Raw genomic sequence first — 24,972 nt, forward strand, 5'->3', positions numbered from 1 at the left:
TTCATCTTGAACAATTAAAAAATTAATCTAAAGCAAAATAAAATTACAATTAAAAAATAATTACAATTTATGTATATACTTTCTTATATGAATATAATGTTTGATTTACATAAATCGCTTCATTATATATTTTTATACATAAGAGTAGAGCCATCAAAAAGATTTTGTTTTATATATGTAATCTAGAAAATATTAATATCATAATTGTTTTGGATTTTTAACTATTTTTAATTTTAAATACCTACTGTTTCCTGAGATACAAACGTCTGGTACTTAATAAAATTGAAAGAAACAATCCTTTTAGAGAAATGTCTTATATGAATTTAAAATCTCTAATAATGCATTGTGCCTTTTTGTTGTCGAAAATACCTTCAGCATTCGTCGAAGAAATATATTCCTATGTTAAACAATTTAGAAACGGATTGAAATTTTATTAAACAGTATCATTTCGATATCTTTGAAAGCGTATATTCTACGCTTGTATCGCGATTTATTCTTATCATTCTTATTAAGTGTATAGCTTTCTCACGAAGTGTAGTAAAATAAGGAGCAAATCTATATTTTTGGTTTTTCTTATATATGATACCCAAATTTACACACAACCTTAGTTTAAAACTTCTAGAAAACACTTTCGAATTATAAAACGCAAGAATTCGTTGATACAATACATAAGAAGGTGTATTGTTGTTATCTAATGCAATAGCCATGACAAGAAGCAATGCAAGTGGGGTTTTATATTCGGACACTATTACGGGGATAATTAAAGCTAACACTGGTGAATAAAAGATATTAGTAAGATTCCACATCTTTAATAATATAGAAATAAAACCAGTTGTGTTCTTATTGAGAAAATTCAACAGACTTATAATTATACTCGGATAAGAGACCATTATTTTTCTTTCAGTAATTGTTAGTGGGTCAGAAATATTTTCTGTAAATATATTATATTTTTTTCTCATTATTGTTTTTAAATCACTCATTATCTGGATGTGAGCTTCTCTTAATTGCACAACTTTCATAAAACATATAACAAAGATATCAACATAAAACGGCATATTATTGGTAAAAACAAATTCTTCTTGTTTAACGCCAGAATTGTACTTATAAATAAATTTTGTTAGACGTTCAGGATGTTTTAAAATAGATGCCGTCCACTCTGCATGAATTTTCATCATGTCTTCAATAAGCGTTCTTGGTTTAAATAACAGTAAAGGAGCATCTTCACTCTCGGAGAATTTCTTTAAAAACTGTACCTCAAGCAAAATAGGCAGTTTTGAAGGAAGATTTACCAACAGTTTTACCATTGTGTATAAAGGACATTTCCTGTTTTCATTGCGTTCGTAATATGATTCATGCGAATCCATTTTTAGTAGATTAGACTGTATATGATATACATCTGTATTTAATATAAATCTCGTAAATAGTTATTAGCTTTTATATTTTGCGGTGCTGGTCAACATCCTAAGATGATTCGATCCCTTGTCTTTTCATTCGCTGAATGCCTTTTCTTTAGTGCCAAATAAATGCAAATTTCTATGAATCCAATTTCTGCATCACAAAATATATAAAATGTGACTTTTACAATGATTGTTAACAATTATTTCTTATTTATAATTTAATTTATAATCTTACCCAGTAAGAAATAATAATGAAATCGACCGAATTTTGATGTCGATTCGACATCGATTCCATTGTCATTTTTCACTGGGTATGTATGTGAGATCGCTTTAGCTAATTTTAGTGTTAAAAACATAATTTATAAGAAAAACAGCATTTTTTAGATTTAACTTTTAAGTGAAATACGCGTAAAACAATGTTTTAAATACATACCTGAGATTAATGCATCATAGAAGTTTGGAGAGTATCGTTTATTTTAACATTATCATTACTCATAATGAGTGGTAATTAGAAAAATGTTTCTTCCTCTGAGAAGAACGAAAGTATAATGAAAGGTCATAAATGTATTTAGACAGACCTAGCACATAATATATTTTTCTACAGTAAACATTTGGTGATATGTGTGAATTGAAATAATAAATAGAGAAATAATTCATGATATTATCATCTTTGTTTTGCTGTGAATTTCTCTCTTTTAATTATATTGAAGGTTTTCTCGATGGTCAAATGTCAAAAACTGAGAAATAAAGCCAAGAAAGAGCATAAACGAAGTAAACATATATATACATACTAACTATACATTTAGCTATAGTGCTTGTTGGATTTAACGAAATTATAAGAATTAGAAAAATATTTTCTCATGATAACAATATTAACCAAAAATAACTCAATTTTATTTGCTTTTTTCCTATCTTTATTCCTATGAATATGCATGCGCGTGAAAACATAATACATATACTCTTTACAACTTATTATAAATATATATTTACAATAAGTTTATATATTATCTAATAAACTTTATCGTTAGTGTACTTCAAATAATTAATAAATATTTTTATTTAAATAAGATCAGAGAGTATAAATTCCAGTAACCTAGGGCGAATAAGAGTGTGGCGTGATAAAATAATAAAAAATCAGAACTGTGTGTTAATAACGTATAATCAATATATGTATTAATAAAGTTTAAGAAATGTGCTGTTCTAAATCTAAATATATTATCTAAACATATTATTTTTAATGTTTTCTAATTATTATATTATTTTTATTATACGAAAAGGTAACTTTACAAGAAAAAGAAGACTGCATGAATATGTATGGGCATATTTCGTATATAATTATAATACGTTTATAAATATTTATACAAGTTTACGTATGTTTATACATATATATATTCATGAAAAAATTTTTACCAGGAAATATAAGCACTTTGTTCTTTATAATTTTGTACTTTATGCAAATTATGTATTGATTATTATATATATGCATATATATTTCACAAGGTGTATAATATAATACTATAATGACGATACACATTCCTGGTTAAAAAGAATCCCATAAATATACTATTCTACAAAAAGATCATTTGTTCGACTCTGTAAAAATAGGCAAACTTTAAGGTAGAAGAACTTCGTCAAAAATCATTGTATTGAGATATTTAAAAAAGCATTTTACAGCTTGTGACATAATTTACAAAACTTTGAGTTGCATTGCGCGAGCGGAAGACATCGACCAATTAAAACATTTTTTTATTTTTCGCCCTCCCCCTCTTTATCCAACACCGAAAAAAATCACATCACAAAGTTACATAACAGAATCATGTAATTAAAACAAGTAAATTATATAATGTATTGTTCCAAATCATTACCTTATGTTTTAAAATCACGTAATTAAAAAATCATATGATATTAGAAATAATATCATCTGATATGTAATTTTATAGTTATCGAATTTTAAAGAATTAAATAATAGGAATAAACAAAACATCATTGTGTGACTTTTTCAAATTACGTGATTTTAAAAAAAATTATGTACTGATTTGGAACAATCCGTTATGTAATTTACCTCTTTTAATTACATGGTTTCATTATATGTTTTTGTGACGTGTTTTTTTCAGTAGAGTAATGTATACATAAAATATATACAGTACATACGGAATAAAATTAAATTAGGAAAATAAATTAAAACAGCATTGTATTAAATTATAAATTTATTACATTAAAAATAATGCTGACATATCACGTTAAATTGTCAAAGACTTTTCAAACAAAATTGTATATATCTAAATCAAAATTTTGAATAAATACAAATAAGATGATTTCATATTTGGCCATAATAATATCGAGAGATTCGCGACACAATGCGCATAACATCGTGGAATTAAGTATTGCAAAAGATATCAAATAATTCTTAGTTTTAATTATTCATTGAGAAACACTCGACTGTACTTTGGGAATTACTTTTTACAGTGTACAGTATTATCTTATTCTCCATTTTTGCTTACAAAAACTAGTTGAGTATATCAAATTTGTAACGATATCATTACTTTTTGATCGGAGCAATGCCAAACTGATCAAAAAATACATGTTTCATGCACGTAAAATTAAATATCGAAAAGAATAAATTCTTCTATTTAACTTAATTTCTGCTTTAATAGAAATACTACAACCTAAAGATGATTACGTCATTTGGTCCATTTACGATACAATGCAGTAATAGTTCTTGTCCTCTTATATTACAATTATAATTAAGACACAAACTTTATATAAACTTGTGGATTAAAATACACATAAAAAATATACATAAAGAATTAATTCCATTAATTTAATTTCTGAAGTATAAATCTGCCAAGATTTATATTTTATATTATTTATATTATTTTAAGATCTGCATTCAGAGGACAAAAACAATTACTTTAATAAAATATGAGACTTTGTATATAACGTACAATTCTTGGAACATAGCTTAATGTTTGCTGTAATAAATTATACATACATAACATAAAATTGTCATGTTAGTACACACATTCAACACAAGTTATATTCGATTTCAAATATCGAAGCACAGCCATTAAAAAAATAATCATTTTCTGATTTTTCTGTCTAAAAATTATTGTCCGAGACTCATCAGATTATTTGCGAATATTTTGATAATTCTTTTTTCGGAAAATATTTTCACGCCGAATTAAAAACCGCGTACGTACTGTTAATCCGCACGTACAGATAAAAAAATTATTTCAAAAGATATTTCACATTTGATACAAATATATACGATATAACGTAAAATAATAAAGAAACTTAACATCTATAACAGCAATGATAATGTAAAATGATAATGATTAAATGGGATCACATCTTTGGTACAATTTGTTATTAGTATCAATATTTCAACGAACACCACCTTTATCGTGCTAATAGCTATGGCAAGATGGGGCCAAATATATTCTGATTATATTAATTAATTTTTTATCATCGACGATAATATCGTAAGCCTCTGAAACAGAACGAGATTTATGTTCTCCTTGTTTAACATTATATTTAATAAATCTCGCGTTAATCTCTAATTTGTTATTCATAAAAGCCTATTGTACAGCTACATCTTCGTAACAGTCTTCAGTTTTAATATATACGTATTAAATCTTTCTAGTCTTTTTCTTAATAATGAAATTTTCCAATTTTTATCGTTCCAAGTAACATAACGTTCATCGTTCCATAACAATCAAATTCGTCATTTGTTACTGCTTAGTCTGTTGTAAATCTCTTGTTAAAATTTCTATCCATAAAAAGCTTGATCATTCCAATTTCGTCAATATAAATAAAAATACCACAATAACAGTTAAATTGTTACTGATAAAATTAAAAAGCCGGACATACTATTTTTAAGATTAGAAATATTTCATGATTCGCGATATTTATCGAAAGATCTTGGAATATTTGCAACGAATTAATGTACATCGATACGTTTTGATATATATTAACATATACTCGAAATTCCATGAGTCAAACTCTTTTCGAGGACAATGTGAAACTCGCTCAGTGGCTCAAGAATATGAATAAGAAAAGTCAGTAATGTAGGATTTCTTAAAAACGAATTCTCTTCATACATATCCATCGTAGAACGCGCATCGCTCATCGGTCGCAACATTGGATGAAGAAGCTGTTCTCTGAAAATTAACAGATAAATCTAGATAACAACAAAAAAATTGAGAGTGAATAATCGCGTTAAAAATTTTTTATAAATTTACCTCGCCGCTAAACAAATAAATAACTGAAATTTTCCATCTTTCCCCAAAGTTTGACTGAACATATTGATCTGATCGATGAGATGACAATAACATCTCAAGATCGTAAATCTTTGACTGCTTTCTCTGTACATTCTTCTATCGCGGTTGAGCCTTTGAGAATATTCATCCATTTCCTCCAACAGGGAAATCTCAAAATTTTCTTTTATGCGTACTGCAACAGTTTCAATTATATATTTTTCGAATATTAGTTTTCTAACATCATTGAATATGATTAAATTTTTACTCACAAAGGTAGTCCCATACATAAAAATTTCTCCCAAATATTCTCTGATTTTTAAAGCCAAATAAAAATATTTGTTCCAAGGATGGTACGAGACCGCCTTCTCCACACAATAATGCCGTCAAGGAACCATCTTGACATTCTCTTTTGTAGTGATATTTGACTATAGCGTTTACAGCTTCACCTGTAATATTATATTTTATATCATTTTACTTAATTTCTAATAATCCAAATTTAAATTAATTATATTAAGAATTTTGTATTACTTTTTTATTTTGTTATGCTATATATTATTTTCAGCTTTTACTTAAGAAATATTGTCTAAAAACAAAGTGGTATGATGATATAATGTTATAATTTGCCAAAATATTAAAATAATTTTAATTAATATTAAAATTTTTTTCTATAACAAAATGTACAAATAAATATAATATATAAAAAATAATAGTAATTATAATATTAATTTACCAAGCATATGTTGTAATTCAACTTGCGAGAATATAGGACGCCTAGGTATACTTGGAGATCTACATCTTGGAGGCGTGGAACATGACTCTACCAATTCTTCGCTATCAATGCTTCGAGGTACTAAAGCACCCACCAATAAACGCTCGGTAGACCCGTCATCTATTCCTCTGCCAAGCCAACGACCACAGGGAAACTTAAATGTGTGTCCAGTTACTTCGTTTCTCACTACAACGTGTTCCACCATCCATTTTGGCGACAATCCGGTATTGTCATGTCCAATCCGTAATGTAGACAATACTCCTAAATTTTTATGCTAAAAAAATATATATAAAGAGATAATTACATAATTAAAATGTACTTAATAAAATCTATTACACAGTACTAAGTTTAGAAAAAATTTTATTTATAAATATTAAAAATAAGCATTTACTATTATATAATTTTTACATATAATAGAAGTAAATTTCAAGCAGATACGTTAAAAATATTTGGTATTATTTATGATAATAAAGTTATAAGTAACTTAAATTCAATGTTTACATGCATTAAATTTCATGCAAATTCACACAGAATTCAATGGAAAATGCACTAAATGTTATAAAATTTTATAAAAAGCACACTAAATTACATGTACATAAATATACTTTTCAATTACAGACCTATTAAATTTTATTTATTAGTTTTTTTGGAAAAATACATTAAATTTCACTACATATATTTTTAATAATAAAACTAAAATACTTACATGGAATACAAATTCAAGTGCTCCTTTTGGTATGGGTACGGGATTAGTTTCGCAGAGTGTGCCAGAAATAGCAATCCAACTATTAGCCGAAGTAGTAGCGGCGCTTGCTTTTCGACTGGGAAATATCACAACTCGATATGGTAACTTCGTTGTTGGATAATTATTCGTGAAGCAAAAGTAGTCGACAGCGTTCAATGTTAAAAGATGGTATAAGAATTGCTCTTTCTCTTCTTCACAGCGTAAAAACGCTGATCGTTTGTATTGGCTCCTAATAAATCATAAATAGCATTCGGTTGAATGTACTAATGCATATTAAAGCTACCATATTGTACATTGATTATGTAAAAGTAAAATGCAAATATTTCGAATTATAAAATACAGATTTTACTTAACAGCACAATAAAATGTATTAAAGATTTTATGGTTTAATTTTTTTTCATATTTATATTAAACATATTATATGTTTACGACAATTTGTATACAACGGCTTTAATGTGCACCAGTACACACTGAATACATCTAACTAAATTCGTTAAAAAATAACGAATTGTATTAAAATGTCCAAAAATATTGTTATTTAATATATTATAAATAACTTCCATTTAATAACAATATTAAATACCGCTCCCAATATCATTATCAATATTAATTAACTGTTATGTCAATACTATCACAATACATATGTGATAATGATCGTGATAATTTAATAATTTCCAAAATGCACCTCAATAAAGCAATATCCGACAATAACATCTTCAAATGACGCGACAGCAATTTCTTTTCAAGCGCTAGCCGCACCCACGCTCTTGCATATCCAATATGTGTTTTAATATCAGTCATCGCTTGAACATTGCGGATGTCGAAGATTAGAGAATCCGGGAGAGGTCTTAAATGTTCAGGACCAATGGTTTTCCTCTCACTAGGAGATTTGTGTTTATCCGTGGCTCTTGTGGGTGAAACGTCCGTCTCCAATTGCAAATTTGATAAATCTGTCATAATGTAAAATATTTTAGAAATAGGCATTTCTCAAATTATAAACCAAGGGATGCAAACAAAATACACACAAAAACAATATTCTTTTTGACTAAACATTCATCTAATTATATTTAATATATATTTGTGCATACATTAATAAACACATGCAAATTCAGTAACATGCTTTGTATAAATATTCGCAAAGACGTATACACATTACACCACACGCGCGCGCGCGCAACACACACACATACAATATCATCTTACATAAAATTGAATTAAAATGGATTGGAATTTTAATCCATTTGAATCATATCCAAATGCGTACTTTAAAAGCATTCATGGTCCATTTTCACTTTTTTTTAGATTCAATTGGATTAAAAAACTGCATTTTCTATTTAAAATTTTGAATTGAATAATATTCACGATGCATTTAAAAAAACAGCTTTTTTTAATTGAAAAACATAGAAATATACTCATGTTTGTGCAATTCTTATAAATAAATAAAATTCCATTAGGATTGCAAAAGATTCATTTCAACGTTCGCGAATGCATACTTCTGCATCCATTTCAATCCATTCTCGTTTACTGGGACAGCAATCTGGCATGCATTCTATTCAATAAAAGACATTACTGATAAATTTCTTGAAAAATTATAATATTAAAATAATATGTAATAACAAAAAAATGTGTAACTATGATAAATAATTTGTTATTCAGATATATGTTGAGCGGGCATTTAAAAGTTTTAAAAAAAGCCGCTATATTTAATGGAATTAGTTCATAAAAAAACTATTTCTTTGTGGCAAGCCGATATCAAGGCTTACCATTAAAATTGTCCTTGATGTAAGAAGCAATTTCAATAATACTTTTGCCTCTCAAAGATGAAACCAAACGATCCGGTATTCCGAAAAACTTATTCGGAGATTTCTTAGCTAGTTATAACAACAAAAATAAAAGAAAGAAAATAAAATTAAACATAATAATAATTAACAAAATAATAAAATTGCTTACATATTGTTTCTTAATCAGCAGACAATGTTCTTAGAAATATTTTTAATATTTATTTAATATTTATTTATTTATTAAATAATATTTATTTAATATTAAAAATATATTTTTTAAACATTATCTGCTGATTGGGTTAATTTAGACTTCGCGCGCTCTAATGTCGATTCTACTTTTCGTTACTGAATATTCAAAGATATTAAAATAAATACGTGCGACGAAGCGTAAACACGTATCTAATATTAACTATTGTTTGGTGGATCACTTACAAAACTAACAGTGCAGAGTATCTACGTACGAAGAGAACACTAATCTCTACTTTATAATACTTTATCTTATTGCAAAACAGAGACACGTACAATCGAGTCGCTTCCGCAGCACGGACCACGCTAGCGCTGCATTTCCACAAAATAGTAATGATTTTTTAATGTAACTTACAATTAAATAATTATTTTCCCTCTTGTATATATTATATTATACGTATTATATCTTATTATATATTATAAGCGTATAATTATCAGATAAAAGTATATAGTATAAATACAATATATATTTGAATATATTAAATCGCAATATATAATATATACACATATATTGGTATTAAATCACATGCATATCTTACCAGGAGAAAGAAAGTTGGAATCTATAGATTTAGTTGCATCGTTACATTCTTCCGATTCCTGATACATATTCAAGTGCGACCAAAGAGCACTTTTGCCCTGCTTATTTTGCAATCCATGGCTCCATACTCGTTCCAACAGATCACAGAGACTAGCAACCAAAGTATTCTCTTCAACATCTGACAGAGACTCGCCCCCGTGACCAAGCGCAACAGCTTCCGATCCCATTTTTTCCACTAACATTCTCTTCGTCTTGGATTTACAATCCTTATTACAAAAATAATTTTGCAATTGTAATTGTTAAAAATAATTATTACAATACATTTTAAATCTACATTAAATTATTATTAAATTTATATGAAATAAATGTAACTATATGTAACTATAAAAGATTAACGTTCTCCTCAAATAAAACTTTTTCATCATTTTACACAACAAATATACAGTTTAAGTATAAAAAATAATTTTAAGAAATAGATAAAAAATAAATTATATTTAACCTTCGTCGGCAATATGAGATTCTTAGAGACACATTAATATGATACTTTAATTGTAAAAATATAAATTCACAAGAAATATGTATTTAAATACTAAGATCCATTTCAACCAAATATAAGATTTTTCTTAGTCAAAATTTGGTTAATATTTATAAATTACAAAAAATAATTCTGGATAATAAATGTACATAAAATTTCAATTATGTTAAATAATATTCATAAAATAAGTACCTTGAGCAACTTTTCTACAAACGTCCAATTAGCTTGCGCTATTAAAGCAGGGCTCATGTCTGCCGAGAGTTTAGTTTGAGGTCGAGGTGACTGAGATTCTTGGGGTATAGCAGGCTTTCCGTTCGTATCCATAGATTTCATTTTGTATTTCCATTGTGTCTGTCCTCTCCTACTACTGTACAAGCGAAAGCAACTAATTATGTATTTACGTTTTATTGGTAATTTACGATAAATTTATTATTACATTTTTGAAGGGCTTAGAACAAAATGATTCAAATATATACACTCTATTGTCAGCCTCTTATTTTTTATTCTGTTTATATTAAATATTGTTTCTTACCGAAGAATACTATACAGGAAGCATAAAATAGAAATAGCAGACATTAATAAATTTGAAAATGGAAGATTATAATATATTGTTTAAATAAAAATATAACACTTACCTTTGAGCAGGTTCTTTATTCAACGCGACATTATCCAGTAAAGGAAAACTCCGAAAATATGCGGCTCTATGAGGAAGAATCTCCGTAGGCGGATTTGTTTCAAAATCTATGTTAATTAATCTTTGTTCGAGTATTTGTTGCGAATCTACGATGCTCGTGCAAGACTCGTATCGCATTGATCGTATAATACTTTCTCCGACTTTTTTCCTAAAATATAGAGAATAAATCAAATTAAAAAAAATATCGTATATTTTTAACTTTATTCTAATCTAGTAAATAAAAGTCGTTTAAAAAAAAAATAGAAAAAGCATTATATCATTATTATAACTTACTTTAAAGCGGAAATTCTTTGGTCAAAAACTTTAATGTTACAGTCGAGTTCACTCCACGTCGACATGACTTTGCTGTCAACAAGAGAAGCAAACATCTGTGTTTCCAGGAATCTCGACAAAAACGGCAGATGCTGTGCTGGCTGATCAGATAAAAATGTAGCCTTGTCAAAAACATGCATACTATCCCTGTTGTTTATCCATTCATCCTTGTCCTTCAATGTAAAATTTATTATAACTTTATTATAATTACAACAGGAAGGTTTCAATTTGATTTGAGAAGTGTTGTATGTCCGTACCTGACTTGGTTGAATAACAAAATGTTCATAACTAGAAAACATTTGTACAAAACGGTTCAAAAAAATTTCCCTAATAGCATTATTAAAGATAAGAGTCTCTTGATATTCTTCTTGCGGAGTGAGTATTTTTTCCGTAGTATCCTCTATAGGATCAATATCATCCACTGTAAGCAGAGAAAAATTAAAAATTTGACAATAATTCTGATAATTTCGCTTTATATATTAAGAAATTTCTTGATAATTATCTTACCTGATCTTTTAACAATATCCACTGTTCTTTGCAAATTATCTGACTGTGGTCCTGGTTCCGGTCGATCCCAATCTAGCACATCATGTAAAGAATGTTTTCTGCGAGGAAGATGAAAACCAGAACCGGGAAGTGTCAGGCTACTGGTCATGATGTCACCATTGTAATAGTTAATAACCATATTATCAGTCCTATGAAGATTTTGTTCGATATAAATACAAAGTAACAATCGAATTTCTATCTTGATCTAAAAACAAGCAACTCACTTTCCTGAATGTGGTATTTTGTACTTGTTTAGAAGCGTTCTAATCTCATTAATAAATTGCATTTTATGAGGAAACACGGGTAATTCTTCCGGAAATTGGCTACTTTGCTTATCTATATCTACATAACAAAGGTTTGCCTGTAATCAAACACAATTGATATTATTCATAATTAGTAATACATAATTACCTGAATTTTTCATAAAATATTTTTCTCCAATTTAATAAAAGAATGAAATATAGAAAAAAGATCTAAGCAAACATACTTCGCTAGCGATTTTCAATACACCACCCTCATTGTGCGCATGTAGACCCATTATGAAGGGCACAGGTGCATCTAAGAAGTGATGCAGACTGGCGGGTAATATCGGTACATAGACGTGTTGCCACGAGAAAGGAAACAAGAGCGCCGTTATGCACTCAGACACCACCATCAGCTTGTGAAAATCAGCGCTTCTCAACAGAACTTGATTCTCCAACAGTACACATGTGAACAATTGGATTAGGCAATCTGCGCCCAACCACGTGAACACATCTTTGAGGGGATAGTCCAACATCGGTAACTCTAGCGATGGAGACGGTTGATGGATGACCAATTCTAATGGCGATTTTGCTGGTTCATCATTAGGTACAAAAAACTTCAACGATTTACCAGGTAACGGTACTGGTACGTTATATAGAAGGTTATACACATAAGATTCTAAGCTAAGACCAGGTCCAGGATGTCTAGGAACACATCTAAAAAAAATCATTCAATTATTTCATAGTTTTTAATGTTATTATAATATATACGTGTTGTGCATAAATTCTGCCAAATCGAATATCTATCACTTCTAAAAAAATCTCTAGCTTTTTAAACAATATTTAAATAGTATACGAAAGATCTATAGTATCTAATAGTAGACAAATAATCAATTTCTTCATCTCTACATAACTTTATCCATAAGATATCTTATAAATAAAGTTGTCGATAACTTATTTAGAGATGAAGAAATTAGCTACGAGATATCTTTGCTATCATTGATTAAATATCTTGAAGAAATTGTAAAAATATTTCAAATAATCAGTGAAATAAAAACAGCAATATTATATGTCGCGAGAGTTTTAATTTAACTATAATAGATACAGCAAAAAATATTTCATAGCACTTAAAGATTGTGTGTTTATACTGCATCAGTAATTTGCAGAATTTTGTGCTGGAGATACGAGCTTAAACACAATATTTGAGAAGTACATAGAGAACTAACAAAAATTATCACTGATGAAATATAAACAAACTAAAAAAATCCTAATTAACAAATCTTTCTTTAAAAAATTAAATTCCTATTCTTTGATGTTCATTAATAGACAGAATTTATGCAGCGCTCTGACATTATATTATCACTTGTACTTTTAAGTACTCTTATGAAGCGTAATATAAACGTAGTTATATAAGAAGAATAGAGCTGTGTCAGCTTGCTTCAATAGAGCTTTATAAGACTCGTGAGATATCTTACTTATAGAGATTAGTGAGGAACGTCTTTGTCGCATGGAGGTAAGGTTGTTGGCATAGCAAGGATATTGATTTAGTCACTAGCAACTTGTCTTTGGTAGAATCATAATATCCTAACGCAGCACTAGGCGAATGAGCCGACAATTTAAAATGACGAGGCAGCGATCTTGTGTTATGTCCATCCTGACCTTTTCTCGCACTGAAAAATCGTGAAATATAATTTATAAATTTTAAAATAGGCAAAACAATGGACAAAAATTTAAATAATATATGCAAGATAAGAGCACTTGGCATGCATTTTCACGTTTTCCAGTCATTTGTATTCGAAATCAGGATCTTTAGTTTATCAAATTTATCTTAGTTTTTAATGAATTCACAAGTAAACTTTATTTCAACAAGAAAAACGAATTTCCAAATTATCAAGGAATTTGACTGACAATGAAAAGAATCATCGATTTTTGTACATTTTCATAAAGACAGACACACGTGGATAAATAGTGGAAATTAAAAACGCAATTATACAGAAAGCAAACATACGTGGGGGGCGTGCCGTTTTGACCACTGCTGAGCTCTGTGATGTGCATCGCTTGTAACGTTTGCATAGCGGAACATATTTTGCGATTGCGGCACTCCTCGTAGAAAACGAGGCTGAATCCGTATGTTCTGTGACCATCTTCTTTCGTGAGGACAAAGGAGTGGAAGGTCGGTTCCACCGAATGCTTTTGTGTACGAAATCGCAAACCGCTTGGCAGACAAAGCTATTATCAATGTAATCAATAAGTTACTCCCATCGGCTGCGTGAAATGCAAATGTTCCCTAAATCTAATTAGAACTAAAAATACTTCAAAGCAGACAATTCCCTACATGACGTACAAAAAATTTTTATATTATTACATTTTACATTATTAAAACAATCAATTAATTACATTATAAATTTAATTAATTAACTTTTGTAAATCATACAACAACTACCCATATAAAATTTTGTTAATGGATATTAATAAATAAAGTCCACTATTGGATTCTTTTCGTTTATAAATAAATTATATAATACAAATAAATTTATATTCATTATTTGACTTATAACACGTAACGTTAATTGTAATTAGCAATTAGTTATCACACGTACCATACAGACAGCGTGTTCGTCGAAGGGATTCCATGGTACTGAGTCTGGATAATGTCCTAACACTTTGCTTTTATATGCTCGATCCAGGGGTGTACACTGCAATGAGTCACCTGCAAAAACAACAAATAGCTTAATACCCTTCATAAACATCAAGTTCATAATCAAGTACCGTTCTCAGTGGCTTATGGAAAAAATAGTTTCTTGCAGTCACGAACGATATTTTTCCGCTAGATTCTACTTAAGAAACAATTACAGAAACTTTACTGTACGTTTCTTTCGTCACGAATGTCAAGGCAGAACATCTAATAGATGATTTCTTTTCGCGAACACGCAGCAGTCGAAATATTTACGTTTAGAAGAAAAGAAAAATTCAGTGCGTTTCAAAACCTTTGACGAACAACGAAGTTCCGGCTCTCACGGAGAAGAGAGGGATAGAGAGAAACGCTTATCTTATAGCGGAATCAGCAAAGCTGTTATCGAACATGCCACACGGTCCTATAACAGACCCGACTTGAATGAGAGATGGTCCAGAAGGCCTTGGCGTTGCTCCAACTGCTCCGAACTCGTCAGAATACAAGAGTACTCCTGTACGAAGTTAATCGTTCGTGATCAAAGAGCCACCCAAGATGATAAATCTACATTTCTGAGATGCAGAAAAGAAAACTGTGAGTAAACATCAACGAGTTGCAAAACGTCTTTCGCAACAAGAGAATTAATCACGATCAATGAATCAATCAATAGATCAATCAAGACTTTGTTCTTCTCGGCGTTAAAAAAAGAAAAATGAGAGTGTGCGTCCTTGGGAATGCATGAAGTTTAAATTTTATTTTACAAAATTCATGATATATATTCAAAAACATATTCAAATCGTAAAAATATAAATTAAATAATATAACACATAATTATTATACAATTTACGTAAATGTATAATATTATATTTGTCTGTATAATTTGCAATATAATATTAAACTTGCTTCATATCTTAATTTAATCATATAAAACGCATTAATTTGTACTACGATGCTGTTAATTGTATTACATTTTGGAAAAGATAGTTTTGCAATTACGGTAAGATATCGCTCCAAATACACGAAGCTACTAACATTTTATCTCAACCGTCGAGATAGATAATCAGAACTAGGAAATGAGATTCGATGCAAGTATTACTTCCAGCGTATTACGAAAGTCTTCCGTAAAGCTTCATAAGCCGTTTGCCAACGTCGAACTTTCCTTAGATTAGTGGAATAGTACGCACATCCCAAGTTCGTGCTCCGAATTAATCCACATGCATTCGAAAATCCGTTCTACGCAATAATTTTCGCTGTAGCATAATGCAGTAATTGTATCCTATTTTATACGCTAGTTCTGTCACAACCCATTACAAAACTTTTCTGCTTGAATTGTCGTAATTTATATCTTCAAACTCTTTAAAAAAGCAATAGTTCATATACACAATAATTATTCATACATTAATATCATAATTTAAATATGAATAGAAACAAAATATGCTTTTAACGCACGTTATTATAAAATATTATGTAATATGATACTTTCTGATGAAGGAGTATTACTAAATATTATATTAAAATAACATTCTTTCTAAATATTTTACAAAAAAATTGAAAATACAGCGGTAAATATTTAAAAATAAAAGAGATATTCTCTATACAAGACGCGTACGTCTAAATAAATGTATGTAGAATTGATTTTAATCTGAAGTCTTAATTGACATCATAAACTGATCTGAGTCAATCTCCGTTTGGAAATGATGTACACGAAGTAGCAAGTGATAATCGAGTGGACTGATTGGTCGCCGAGTGAGTCGATCGTCGCCGAAATCACCAATTTCGATTAACAGGCCGATAACTTTTTCCGATATTTCAGTTTCTCATCTACACATACATGGAATTCCCGAATAATAATAAATCGCTGTACATCGGATCGGTCCAATGAGTTTCAGTCTTCTATAACATAAAAAAAATGTTTTTATTTTTAGAAAACTGCGCGTCAGATTTATACAGGGATCTCTGGTAAAATATTGCAGCAAGTTTACATAAAGTAAATAATTTGTACAAAGAGTTCATATAAGTCATATTTATAAATTAATTTTTATTAAAATTTTATTTATAATTATAAATAAAAATAGCAAATGAACAAATTTTCCATCTGTATTTCTATTTTATTATTATACGCTTTTACTATTTATAATATGTAGGTACATATTTTTTACTATTATATATTTATTATTATCATATAAATTATAAACATACAATTTTTAACAATAATATTACAGAGGAAAACATATAATGCTAATATTAATTGTCTTATAATTTATTCTCATTCGATTAAAACAAAAATTTGTAATATAATAAAATTTATCTTAATTTGTTAGATACATATCTAATCATACAAAGAAAGACGACGAAAATTTTATTATATTACAAATTTTTATTTTTTCATCAAAAAAGAATAAATCATAAGAGAATCTATATAATTATACGTTTTTTTCGCAAAGTCCAAATTTTTTATTTAATTTTATTCATTGCCTTAAAAAGAGAATTTTTCTCTCTTCTATACTCAATCAAAATTATTACTACTACTCAGCAACTTATGCAATAACACGAGCATTGTTATAAAAGTTATCTACTATCTATTCATCTAAAATCATAGTGTATCCCTTCGAGTCATGCGGATCTGTCATCGTGTTTAATTGAGCGCAGAAAATTGTTCGTCAATTCCTTTAGTTAAACGCTCGTAGCTCATGAATAATCTTCTCATAAGTCTCGCGATAATATTTAATAATTTCATAATATATGTATTTACACGTATCCTACGAGTATATATATATATATATATACTCGGAGAAAATGTTAATTATTTATAGAACAGCTCACTTTCAACGTCGTATAATTATTGTACAAATACTGTTACGGAATGTAATGAGTATACGGAAATCGCTTGTAACATTGTATACTCTTATTGCATATCTGCCTCGTTCCGGTTATTACGCGAATATATTATGTCCCTAAATCTCCACACATGCGTAGATCTTCGTACTTTCTACTCTCGTACATGCATCGCTGCGGAGAAGTCTTATTACGAGTCTACTTCCTAATTACACCATACCTTACGTGCAACATCAAAGTGCGGTTACTAACGGTACTGGAACGGGTAGTCTAAAAGCAGATGGGTTGCACCGGTTTCTTAATTGTTCTACAAATCTTCCTATTGCGGAAAATAATAAGATTAGAGGTTAATCAAAAGACTGATAAGTATTACTTTTGTCTACAAGAGCATTAAAATCCTTTTTCCAAGAAATTTTGGCTATATAATTATTTCAACTTAAATTTATTTAAATCCATCTCTGTCTCTTTCTCTCTCTTTGCAGTTTATAACTATAAAGTAGAGACTATATTATAATATATAATGCGTATACTTTTACTTTTAAGATTCTAAAAAACATGTTACCGGAGTAATTAAGAAATACGTTCAAAATAGTAGGAAATGAGAGTGAAAGGCAAACACGACAAGTCGGGAATATTGCAATAAAATGCGCAGAGAAGTGTGCAAAAAGTAGAGGAAGGTTACCAACATCAATATAGAGTAAGGTTACAACATCAATATACCATTTCGTTTTTAAACAATATTTCTTAAACAAATATTAAAAATAAAATTTTAGAAACATATAAATACAAACTAGAAAGCATCCTCTATAGTCTATTAGATAATATAGCAATTATTATAATACTTTTTGCAATTTTGCAATAATTAACTTTTTCGTAAGATAAGCAAAAATGAGCTCTGACAAAATGGGCCCCAAAATTGACATAATAAGTAATACTGTCACATATTTCTATTCTTTTCCTTTCTCAGGAATAATTTGTCAAAATACCTATAAATGAATGTGTATAATATTTTCTGGTATATGCATACTTTATATTATTGTGTAAAATACAAACATATGTAACGCAATAGTTAAATAAAATTAATTTATAAAGCTAAAATTTATTATTTATAAGAATTGTATTATTTTAAATAGCCAAGAAAGCTATAAAGATTCATTCATTTCCATTTTTCCGCACCCACAACGCTTCATTTATCATATTTTACATAATATAATATATTAATAAAGCATTTAAATAATAGGAAAATAATATATATCTTGTCAAAGATATATTTTTCAACTTATAATATTTTTAAGAAAAAATATAGCTATAATGAATATAAACATAGTTAATAATTTATATAGTAGAAACTATATGAGTATAGTTAGTATAATTTCCTGTGTGAAATTATATACTTAAATATAATTATGAAATTACAGTTATTCCGTTATACCTTATAACATATAATTTTCATTAAAATCCCTTTCGCAGAGATCATTGATCTCGTTTACGAGCAATCTAAGTATTTGCCTCGAAGATAAACATCACGCGGTCGATTTATATGCATCCGTGACACGAAGTAAATACAAAATACAAGAGCAGAGTGAACTACGAGCGCGACAAGAGAAAGAGAGAATCACGTCCGAAGGAGAAGAAAAGGGGAAGAAAACGAGCAATAAACGAATGTGATATGCCCCTGTTCCATGGAAAGTATTGATTCGAGAGAATGATGCTCGTACGAGGCGTAGAACAAACGAATATTTTCCGTGAATCCTCCTGTGCGTACACTTGACACGCACGCCCACGCCTGCTTGTAAATGCTAGTATTAGCCACATGTATCACGCGATCAGACAGAAAGGAGTGCAGAGTTTTGTAAATGCGTATGAAACATGAAATGACAACGAGAAATATATAGATTATAGACATAATATTACCAAGGATATTATCATCTCGTTCTTGAAAAAAATTCCTTTTTTCACTGTTAAAAATTGCTTTCAGAAGTATTGGAAACTTTTATCCAAGAAAAATTTGCTTAATTAATTTAAACAGCTATATTGAGAAATTATAATAATTTTATAAAATAAAGTATAAAATAAATCTCTAATGCGCATGGCGCGCGCAGATTTAATAAATTCACAAGCCTATTGTAAATTTTGCAAATATTGTAAAATTACAGCAAAACGTTAAATGATTTGTAAATTTACTGCATATTTTTATTGTAAAGGTATTATAAATTTATAAATATTTCTAACAGTGTTTTCTTTATCAACAAAGTTTTTAATTGTAACTAATTATCAATTAATCTTAATTATAAACCAACGTTGAGAATATTTGTATACGTGAAATAAAGAACTGAAGTTTTAGAAAGTAATTATTTCATAGCATTATATCATAGTTGCAATATTCGATAAAATTTAGAAAAATTATGCTTAATTAAGGATTTTTCTGTCAGAAAATAATTAACTTTATGGAAACTAAAAATTTGTTTAAGAATATTAAAAAGTATATAATTTATACAATGCGTGCTGCACTTTTTTCGAGATTTACGTCAGAGAGCATCATTTGTGGAAGAATCTTATCTACAGCCATAAAAAATTATCGTTGACCCTAACGCGTATAAAATCCGTGATAACTAAGTTAAATATGTAATTTTAATACATTAGACATCCAAATTTCAACATTATGGTAAAATACATTTTTTACACAATAACATTATAAATTACAAAATTAAAAAATAACCTAATAGACAATAATTAATTTAAAGCAGTATTTATTAAACCAATTTCCAATCTCTTTTTAGAAATAATTTATATTTTTAAATCCTATGTTCGGCTTCCATGAAATATCTATAAAAAATCAAATTTTTCTTTTATATCAATTAATTAAATAAAAACAAAACTAATTATAGCTTACATTAAATAATAATGAATAGTTATTTTAAAATGCATATAATTTTAGTAATGAGTTATTTTATTAATGAATATTTTACGATTCACTTATACAAAAATAAATATTATATTAAAACATTTTTAGAAACTTAAGAAACTTAGCCTAACAGGCTAAATCTGTTTTATGGCCAAAGTTGCGAGAATTGTATTTTTTGTTTCATTCTCATATGCTCCGCTTATTCCCAAAGTGCTGTATCCGAATAAGTTGCCTCTCCCCTTCTTATGAACACGTATGATGTCATCGTATATAGGGTCATTTGTACATGAAGGGGCTACCGGTACTTAAGTATGCGTTTAAAAGGCGGAAGAGTGGTTATAGGACCAAGTCATACGACGCACATGCACGTAGGCGTACAACAAAGGTTTATGCTCCTTGACAAATAAAAAAAAGTTCATTGAACGTCTAAAACTCAGTCTAAAAATGTTAAATATTTCAGAAATCAAAACTTTTTAGACATAGATTTAATAAATACAACTTTTTAATATAATAAGATTTATCTATAAAACTATAATAAATTTAAAATTTATTATTATTTAAGCATAAGTTTTGTTTCTTACAACTCTTAGTTATTTTTATAATAAAATTTACTTGTGTTATATTATATATTTATGGCGCCCCTAAATTAAACAATTGTTGTGATTAACGAGTCTAAATTTAAAACGTACAAAGAGTATTTCGTAACACCAATAATATTTCACACCCAAAATCTAACAGACTAAAAATAAGTATTTCAGGGATAATGCAACCCTTCTACAGACCATTGCTCTTTAGACGTACGTAAAGAAGGGTGAGGCCCTAAATGAAAAAAATGAAGCATGAAGACAAGGACGGCTAATATTTGCGAAAAAAAAGAAGACTCTTGGGAAGACCATAAAAAGATTACTAGACAAGTCTGTTAAAAATAAAAGGAAGATGAAACTAACCAAAGAATATGCAAAAAACAAGAAATATTATTAATTTGAAGATTAAAATATATAACAATAAATATTAATTAATTAAACTATATTCTTCTAAATTCTTTGAAATGAAATCTCACTTTAAAGAGTGAAAATTGAACCAATCTTAAAAAAAGTACCTCAATTTCCAATCTTTAGGAGTGAGATACACTTTAAATTTTTTACAGAGTAGAAAAAACACTCAAGAGATACGATAAAAAAAATATTCAATTATTTCAATAAATTATTTTTACTACGCATCAGAAATTATATGTATACATTTTCTATAGAAAATGTAGTATTATGTATAATAGATTTCTGCGAGCAAGAAATGTTTTTCAATTTACATGTTAATGGATATAAAATACTTCTAACAGAGTATTTCTCACTCGCTCGCGCGCTCGCTAATTAACCGAGTTATTGGATTCCGTTCAAAGCATAAAATAAAGAACTACTATAAAATTGAATGAAGCGTCGCATTGACAACCATCAGTTATTGATATGCGTAACTTTACGAAGAAATTAGCTTGACAATATTTTAAAAAGGAGAAAAACAAAGAAAACAATATAAATTACTTTGTAATAAATTCGTCAACAATATTAATATTAAATATTTAAAGCAATAATTACTACAAAAATTATAGAGGAAAGGTATAAAGTAGGTCAGTATTTTGCTTTTTGTTTATTTTTTTTACTTATTTTCAAATCAATGATATCGCAAATAATAATTTATTAATCTAAGTTTAATATAAAACACACTTGAAATAATTAATATAGTTTACAAAATGGAAAAATTGTTTAAATGAAAAAAAAACATGATGATGCAACTGTCTAAATGTGATGGTAAAGTAAATCCCCTATAATTTTACAGAATGTAATTTCTTTAAATTCATTTAAAAACTTCCAAAAAATTATGAATATGGACAATGAGATATTATCAGATTCAGAAGTTTCTTTTCATGAACACGTTCTCTTAGCAATATTCTTGGATTAATCTCATCTCGTGAATGTTTAAACATCATTGAACACCTTTTTTTCGCTTCGCAAATACCTCTATAAACTTCTTAAAATCATTTTTAAATGATAATCGTAAAGATTTTTGTCGCAAAACAATGCTTTGCAATGCCCTTGTTATTTAATTACATCTCAGCGAAAATATAATTATTCAAACTTTTTTTATTTAAAATAGAAGAATAACATCTTAAGAATTATTAATTTAGGGTATAAACTCATTACTTAAGAACTTAAACCACATTAAACTTGACAGTGAAAATCATACGAAATATTTTTGATATACCTCGTAATAGATAAACATTCATTGTCAAGAAAAAATCGCACCAATCATGGCTGCAATTGTTTCACAACTTCAATATCTATCTAAGAACAAGTTAAAAATTTCTTAAAAGGAATGGTGTTAACTATATAATAACAGAATTTTAAATGTCCTACATTACCAGAGCAGGCGCTTACGTTATCACTTTTATCTCTAGTATTTTGATAAAAAATTAAGTTATGCTTTTTTATACTTCAAAATTGGACTTCTATTAAAACTTATTACAGACTTCTAAATTTCTATTCTGTCTTATCTGAATGAAAAAAAATCTTTTGTGGACAAACTTATCTTAAAAAATTTTTGGATTTATTAAAGTTATTATTAAACGTGAAATGCAAAATATATTCGTTATTTAGAAAACTTTTACGGAATATCCTGTGCAGTATAAAATATCCTGTGTAGTATAAACTTCTCTCCCCGTCTATCTCTCTCTTTCCTTATATGTAAACTTTGACCTTACTCTTAGGCATGCGTTTTCTTTTTTTTTATGGATATTTTTACGCTGCGTATATTGGTAGCTGCCAATCTCGCTAAGAGTTAATCTTACAAGTCTTCGCAAATCCGATATACAATTATACATATTATAAAATCGATTATACCTATTATAAATATTACATCATATTAAAATTATAGATAAATAAATTTGCTATTCAATTGCCAAAAAAAACACGTAATTCCGTAAAAATCCTATAAATAAATATAGACTACTCTATACTTATTGAAGAAACTATTTCTATTTTATGTGCGATTTGCAAGGCCAAGTCCTCAAGCAATTTTCAAGGCTAAAATCCGTGAATAAGCAAATATTCTCAATGGACTGAAGCTCATAAAACAATGTAGTCTAACAGCTGACAACGGGACAAGCAGCTCGTCACAGAAATACAAGAGCCCTTTTAGTCACAGGAGTTCTCGAGGGAGAGTTCTTTCATTGAAACGATTTTTTTCGTGGAAAGCCGTCCCGGCGTTTTCTCAGGAGGGTCGTCGTTTGCCGCACATTCACGTACCTATTGTGAGGCTCCCTATTGCGAGGTATCGGATACGTGCAGTAGCCTAACGACAATGGGCCAAGCGGTCCATTCCGTATGCTGTGAACTCAGACATTCCCGCGAAGAAAAATCAATTGTCAATGTTCCCATTGTCCGCGTATGAGGAAAATTGTGCGTTTTTCGTTCTCTTCCTTCCTCAAAAGCCTTGTTTTGAATACAGAAGGTTTGAAGAAAGTACTACTGATGTGAGACCCACTTTCATTCTGTTAATTCTGCATTGTGTGTGTGTGTATGCGTAACTCGCAAAAATATATTCGTACAATTCAAACGTAAGTCATACAGGTAGCCTACTCGGGATAAGATGAATTTTAAACTCAATTTGCTCGAGGTACCGCGTTTGACAAATTAATTACACTTCATGTAATACTGTTCAATTATATTATGCGAGTGAAATTTCCATTAAACTTGTGAATAGTAATTGAAATTTTCGTCAGACACGCATCGTGGAAACTTATAATACTCCTATCGTGTTCGGAATTACTGTTGACACTGAAACAATTATCGCTCTAACAAATAGGTCTTTGATGCTTATCAAAAGTGAGTTGATAATTTTGAAACGCACTGTATGCAACAGTCGCACCCTTTATGGATTATACTGTAATTCTCATGCAGGTTTGGAAAATAATATCTATCTGCACAGATTAAATTTAGAATGAAGAATCATTCTTAATTAACATTGCCGTTGAACCTTTGACATTTTATCCTTCGTGACTATTGAGTTTTATTTCGATTGTAGAACATTCTCTCCCTCTCATGCACCCTCATTCTCTCTCGCTTTATTCCATGTCAAGAATAACGAACCGCGAGATAGTGATGAGAGCGGTGTCAGCGCGCAAAAGAGGAAATAAGCGCGAATGAGGCAAAAGACTCTCACCGAAGTACTTGTCTGGTTCAAGACCCGAGTCCTTGTCGAGGCCGCATATGACAAAGTAATCCGCGAACCGCTGTGGATGTTGCTCCGGACCGCGCGTTATCCCCAAACTCCCGTTCATCTTTCCCGACTCACGGATTTGCAGCAGCAGCAGCAGCAGCAGTTGCAACGTGCTGCCGCTCACCGCGGGCCACCTCGACCGTCGCCGCCGCCTTCACGAAATTGATTTCCACATCGTGCACCACACCGACGCGGCACTGTCACTTCACTTCAGCCGAGACAACAGCT

At 29.2% G+C, this 24,972-nt stretch overlaps 1 protein-coding gene across 1 annotated transcript; it reads right to left on the reverse strand.

Annotated features, from left to right (window-relative positions):
- Positions 1-5,262: 5,262 nt before the first annotated feature.
- pns (DENN domain containing pinstripe) lies at positions 5,263-24,805 on the reverse strand. Its single transcript, XM_018551624.1, has 20 exons — positions 24,688-24,805; positions 14,665-14,774; positions 14,073-14,293; positions 13,540-13,734; positions 12,310-12,781; positions 12,047-12,183; positions 11,784-11,971; positions 11,534-11,697; positions 11,238-11,449; positions 10,906-11,112; positions 10,803-10,811; positions 10,463-10,637; positions 9,737-10,001; positions 9,474-9,509; positions 7,856-8,120; positions 7,132-7,399; positions 6,387-6,699; positions 5,926-6,102; positions 5,639-5,849; positions 5,263-5,557 (listed from the first exon to the last, which is right to left on the reverse strand). The coding sequence occupies exons 1-20, from the start codon at positions 24,803-24,805 to the stop codon at positions 5,368-5,370; spliced, it is 3,933 nt and encodes a 1,310-aa protein (XP_018407126.1). The 3' UTR covers positions 5,263-5,367.
- Positions 24,806-24,972: the final 167 nt, after the last annotated feature.

This window comes from Cyphomyrmex costatus, unplaced genomic scaffold, assembly GCF_001594065.2.
Source record: "Cyphomyrmex costatus isolate MS0001 unplaced genomic scaffold, Ccosl1.0 scaffold142, whole genome shotgun sequence".
NCBI classification, from domain to species: Eukaryota; Metazoa; Arthropoda; class Insecta; order Hymenoptera; family Formicidae; genus Cyphomyrmex; species Cyphomyrmex costatus.

What these genes read in the sequence shown, in the direction of transcription:
- pns (XM_018551624.1), bottom strand. Translation starts at nt 24,805, where the DNA reads ATGAACGGGAGTTTGGGGATAACGCGCGGTCCGGAGCAACATCCACAG. An exon ending in CAAAACGGCACGCCCCCCAC is followed by an intron (nt 13,735 to 14,072) that starts GTATGTTTGCTT and finishes ACGATTTTTCAG; the next exon opens with TGCGAGAAAAGGTCAGGATG. An exon ending in TTATGTATGGGACTACCTTT is followed by an intron (nt 5,850 to 5,925) that starts GTGAGTAAAAAT and finishes AAACTGTTGCAG; the next exon opens with TACGCATAAAAGAAAATTTT.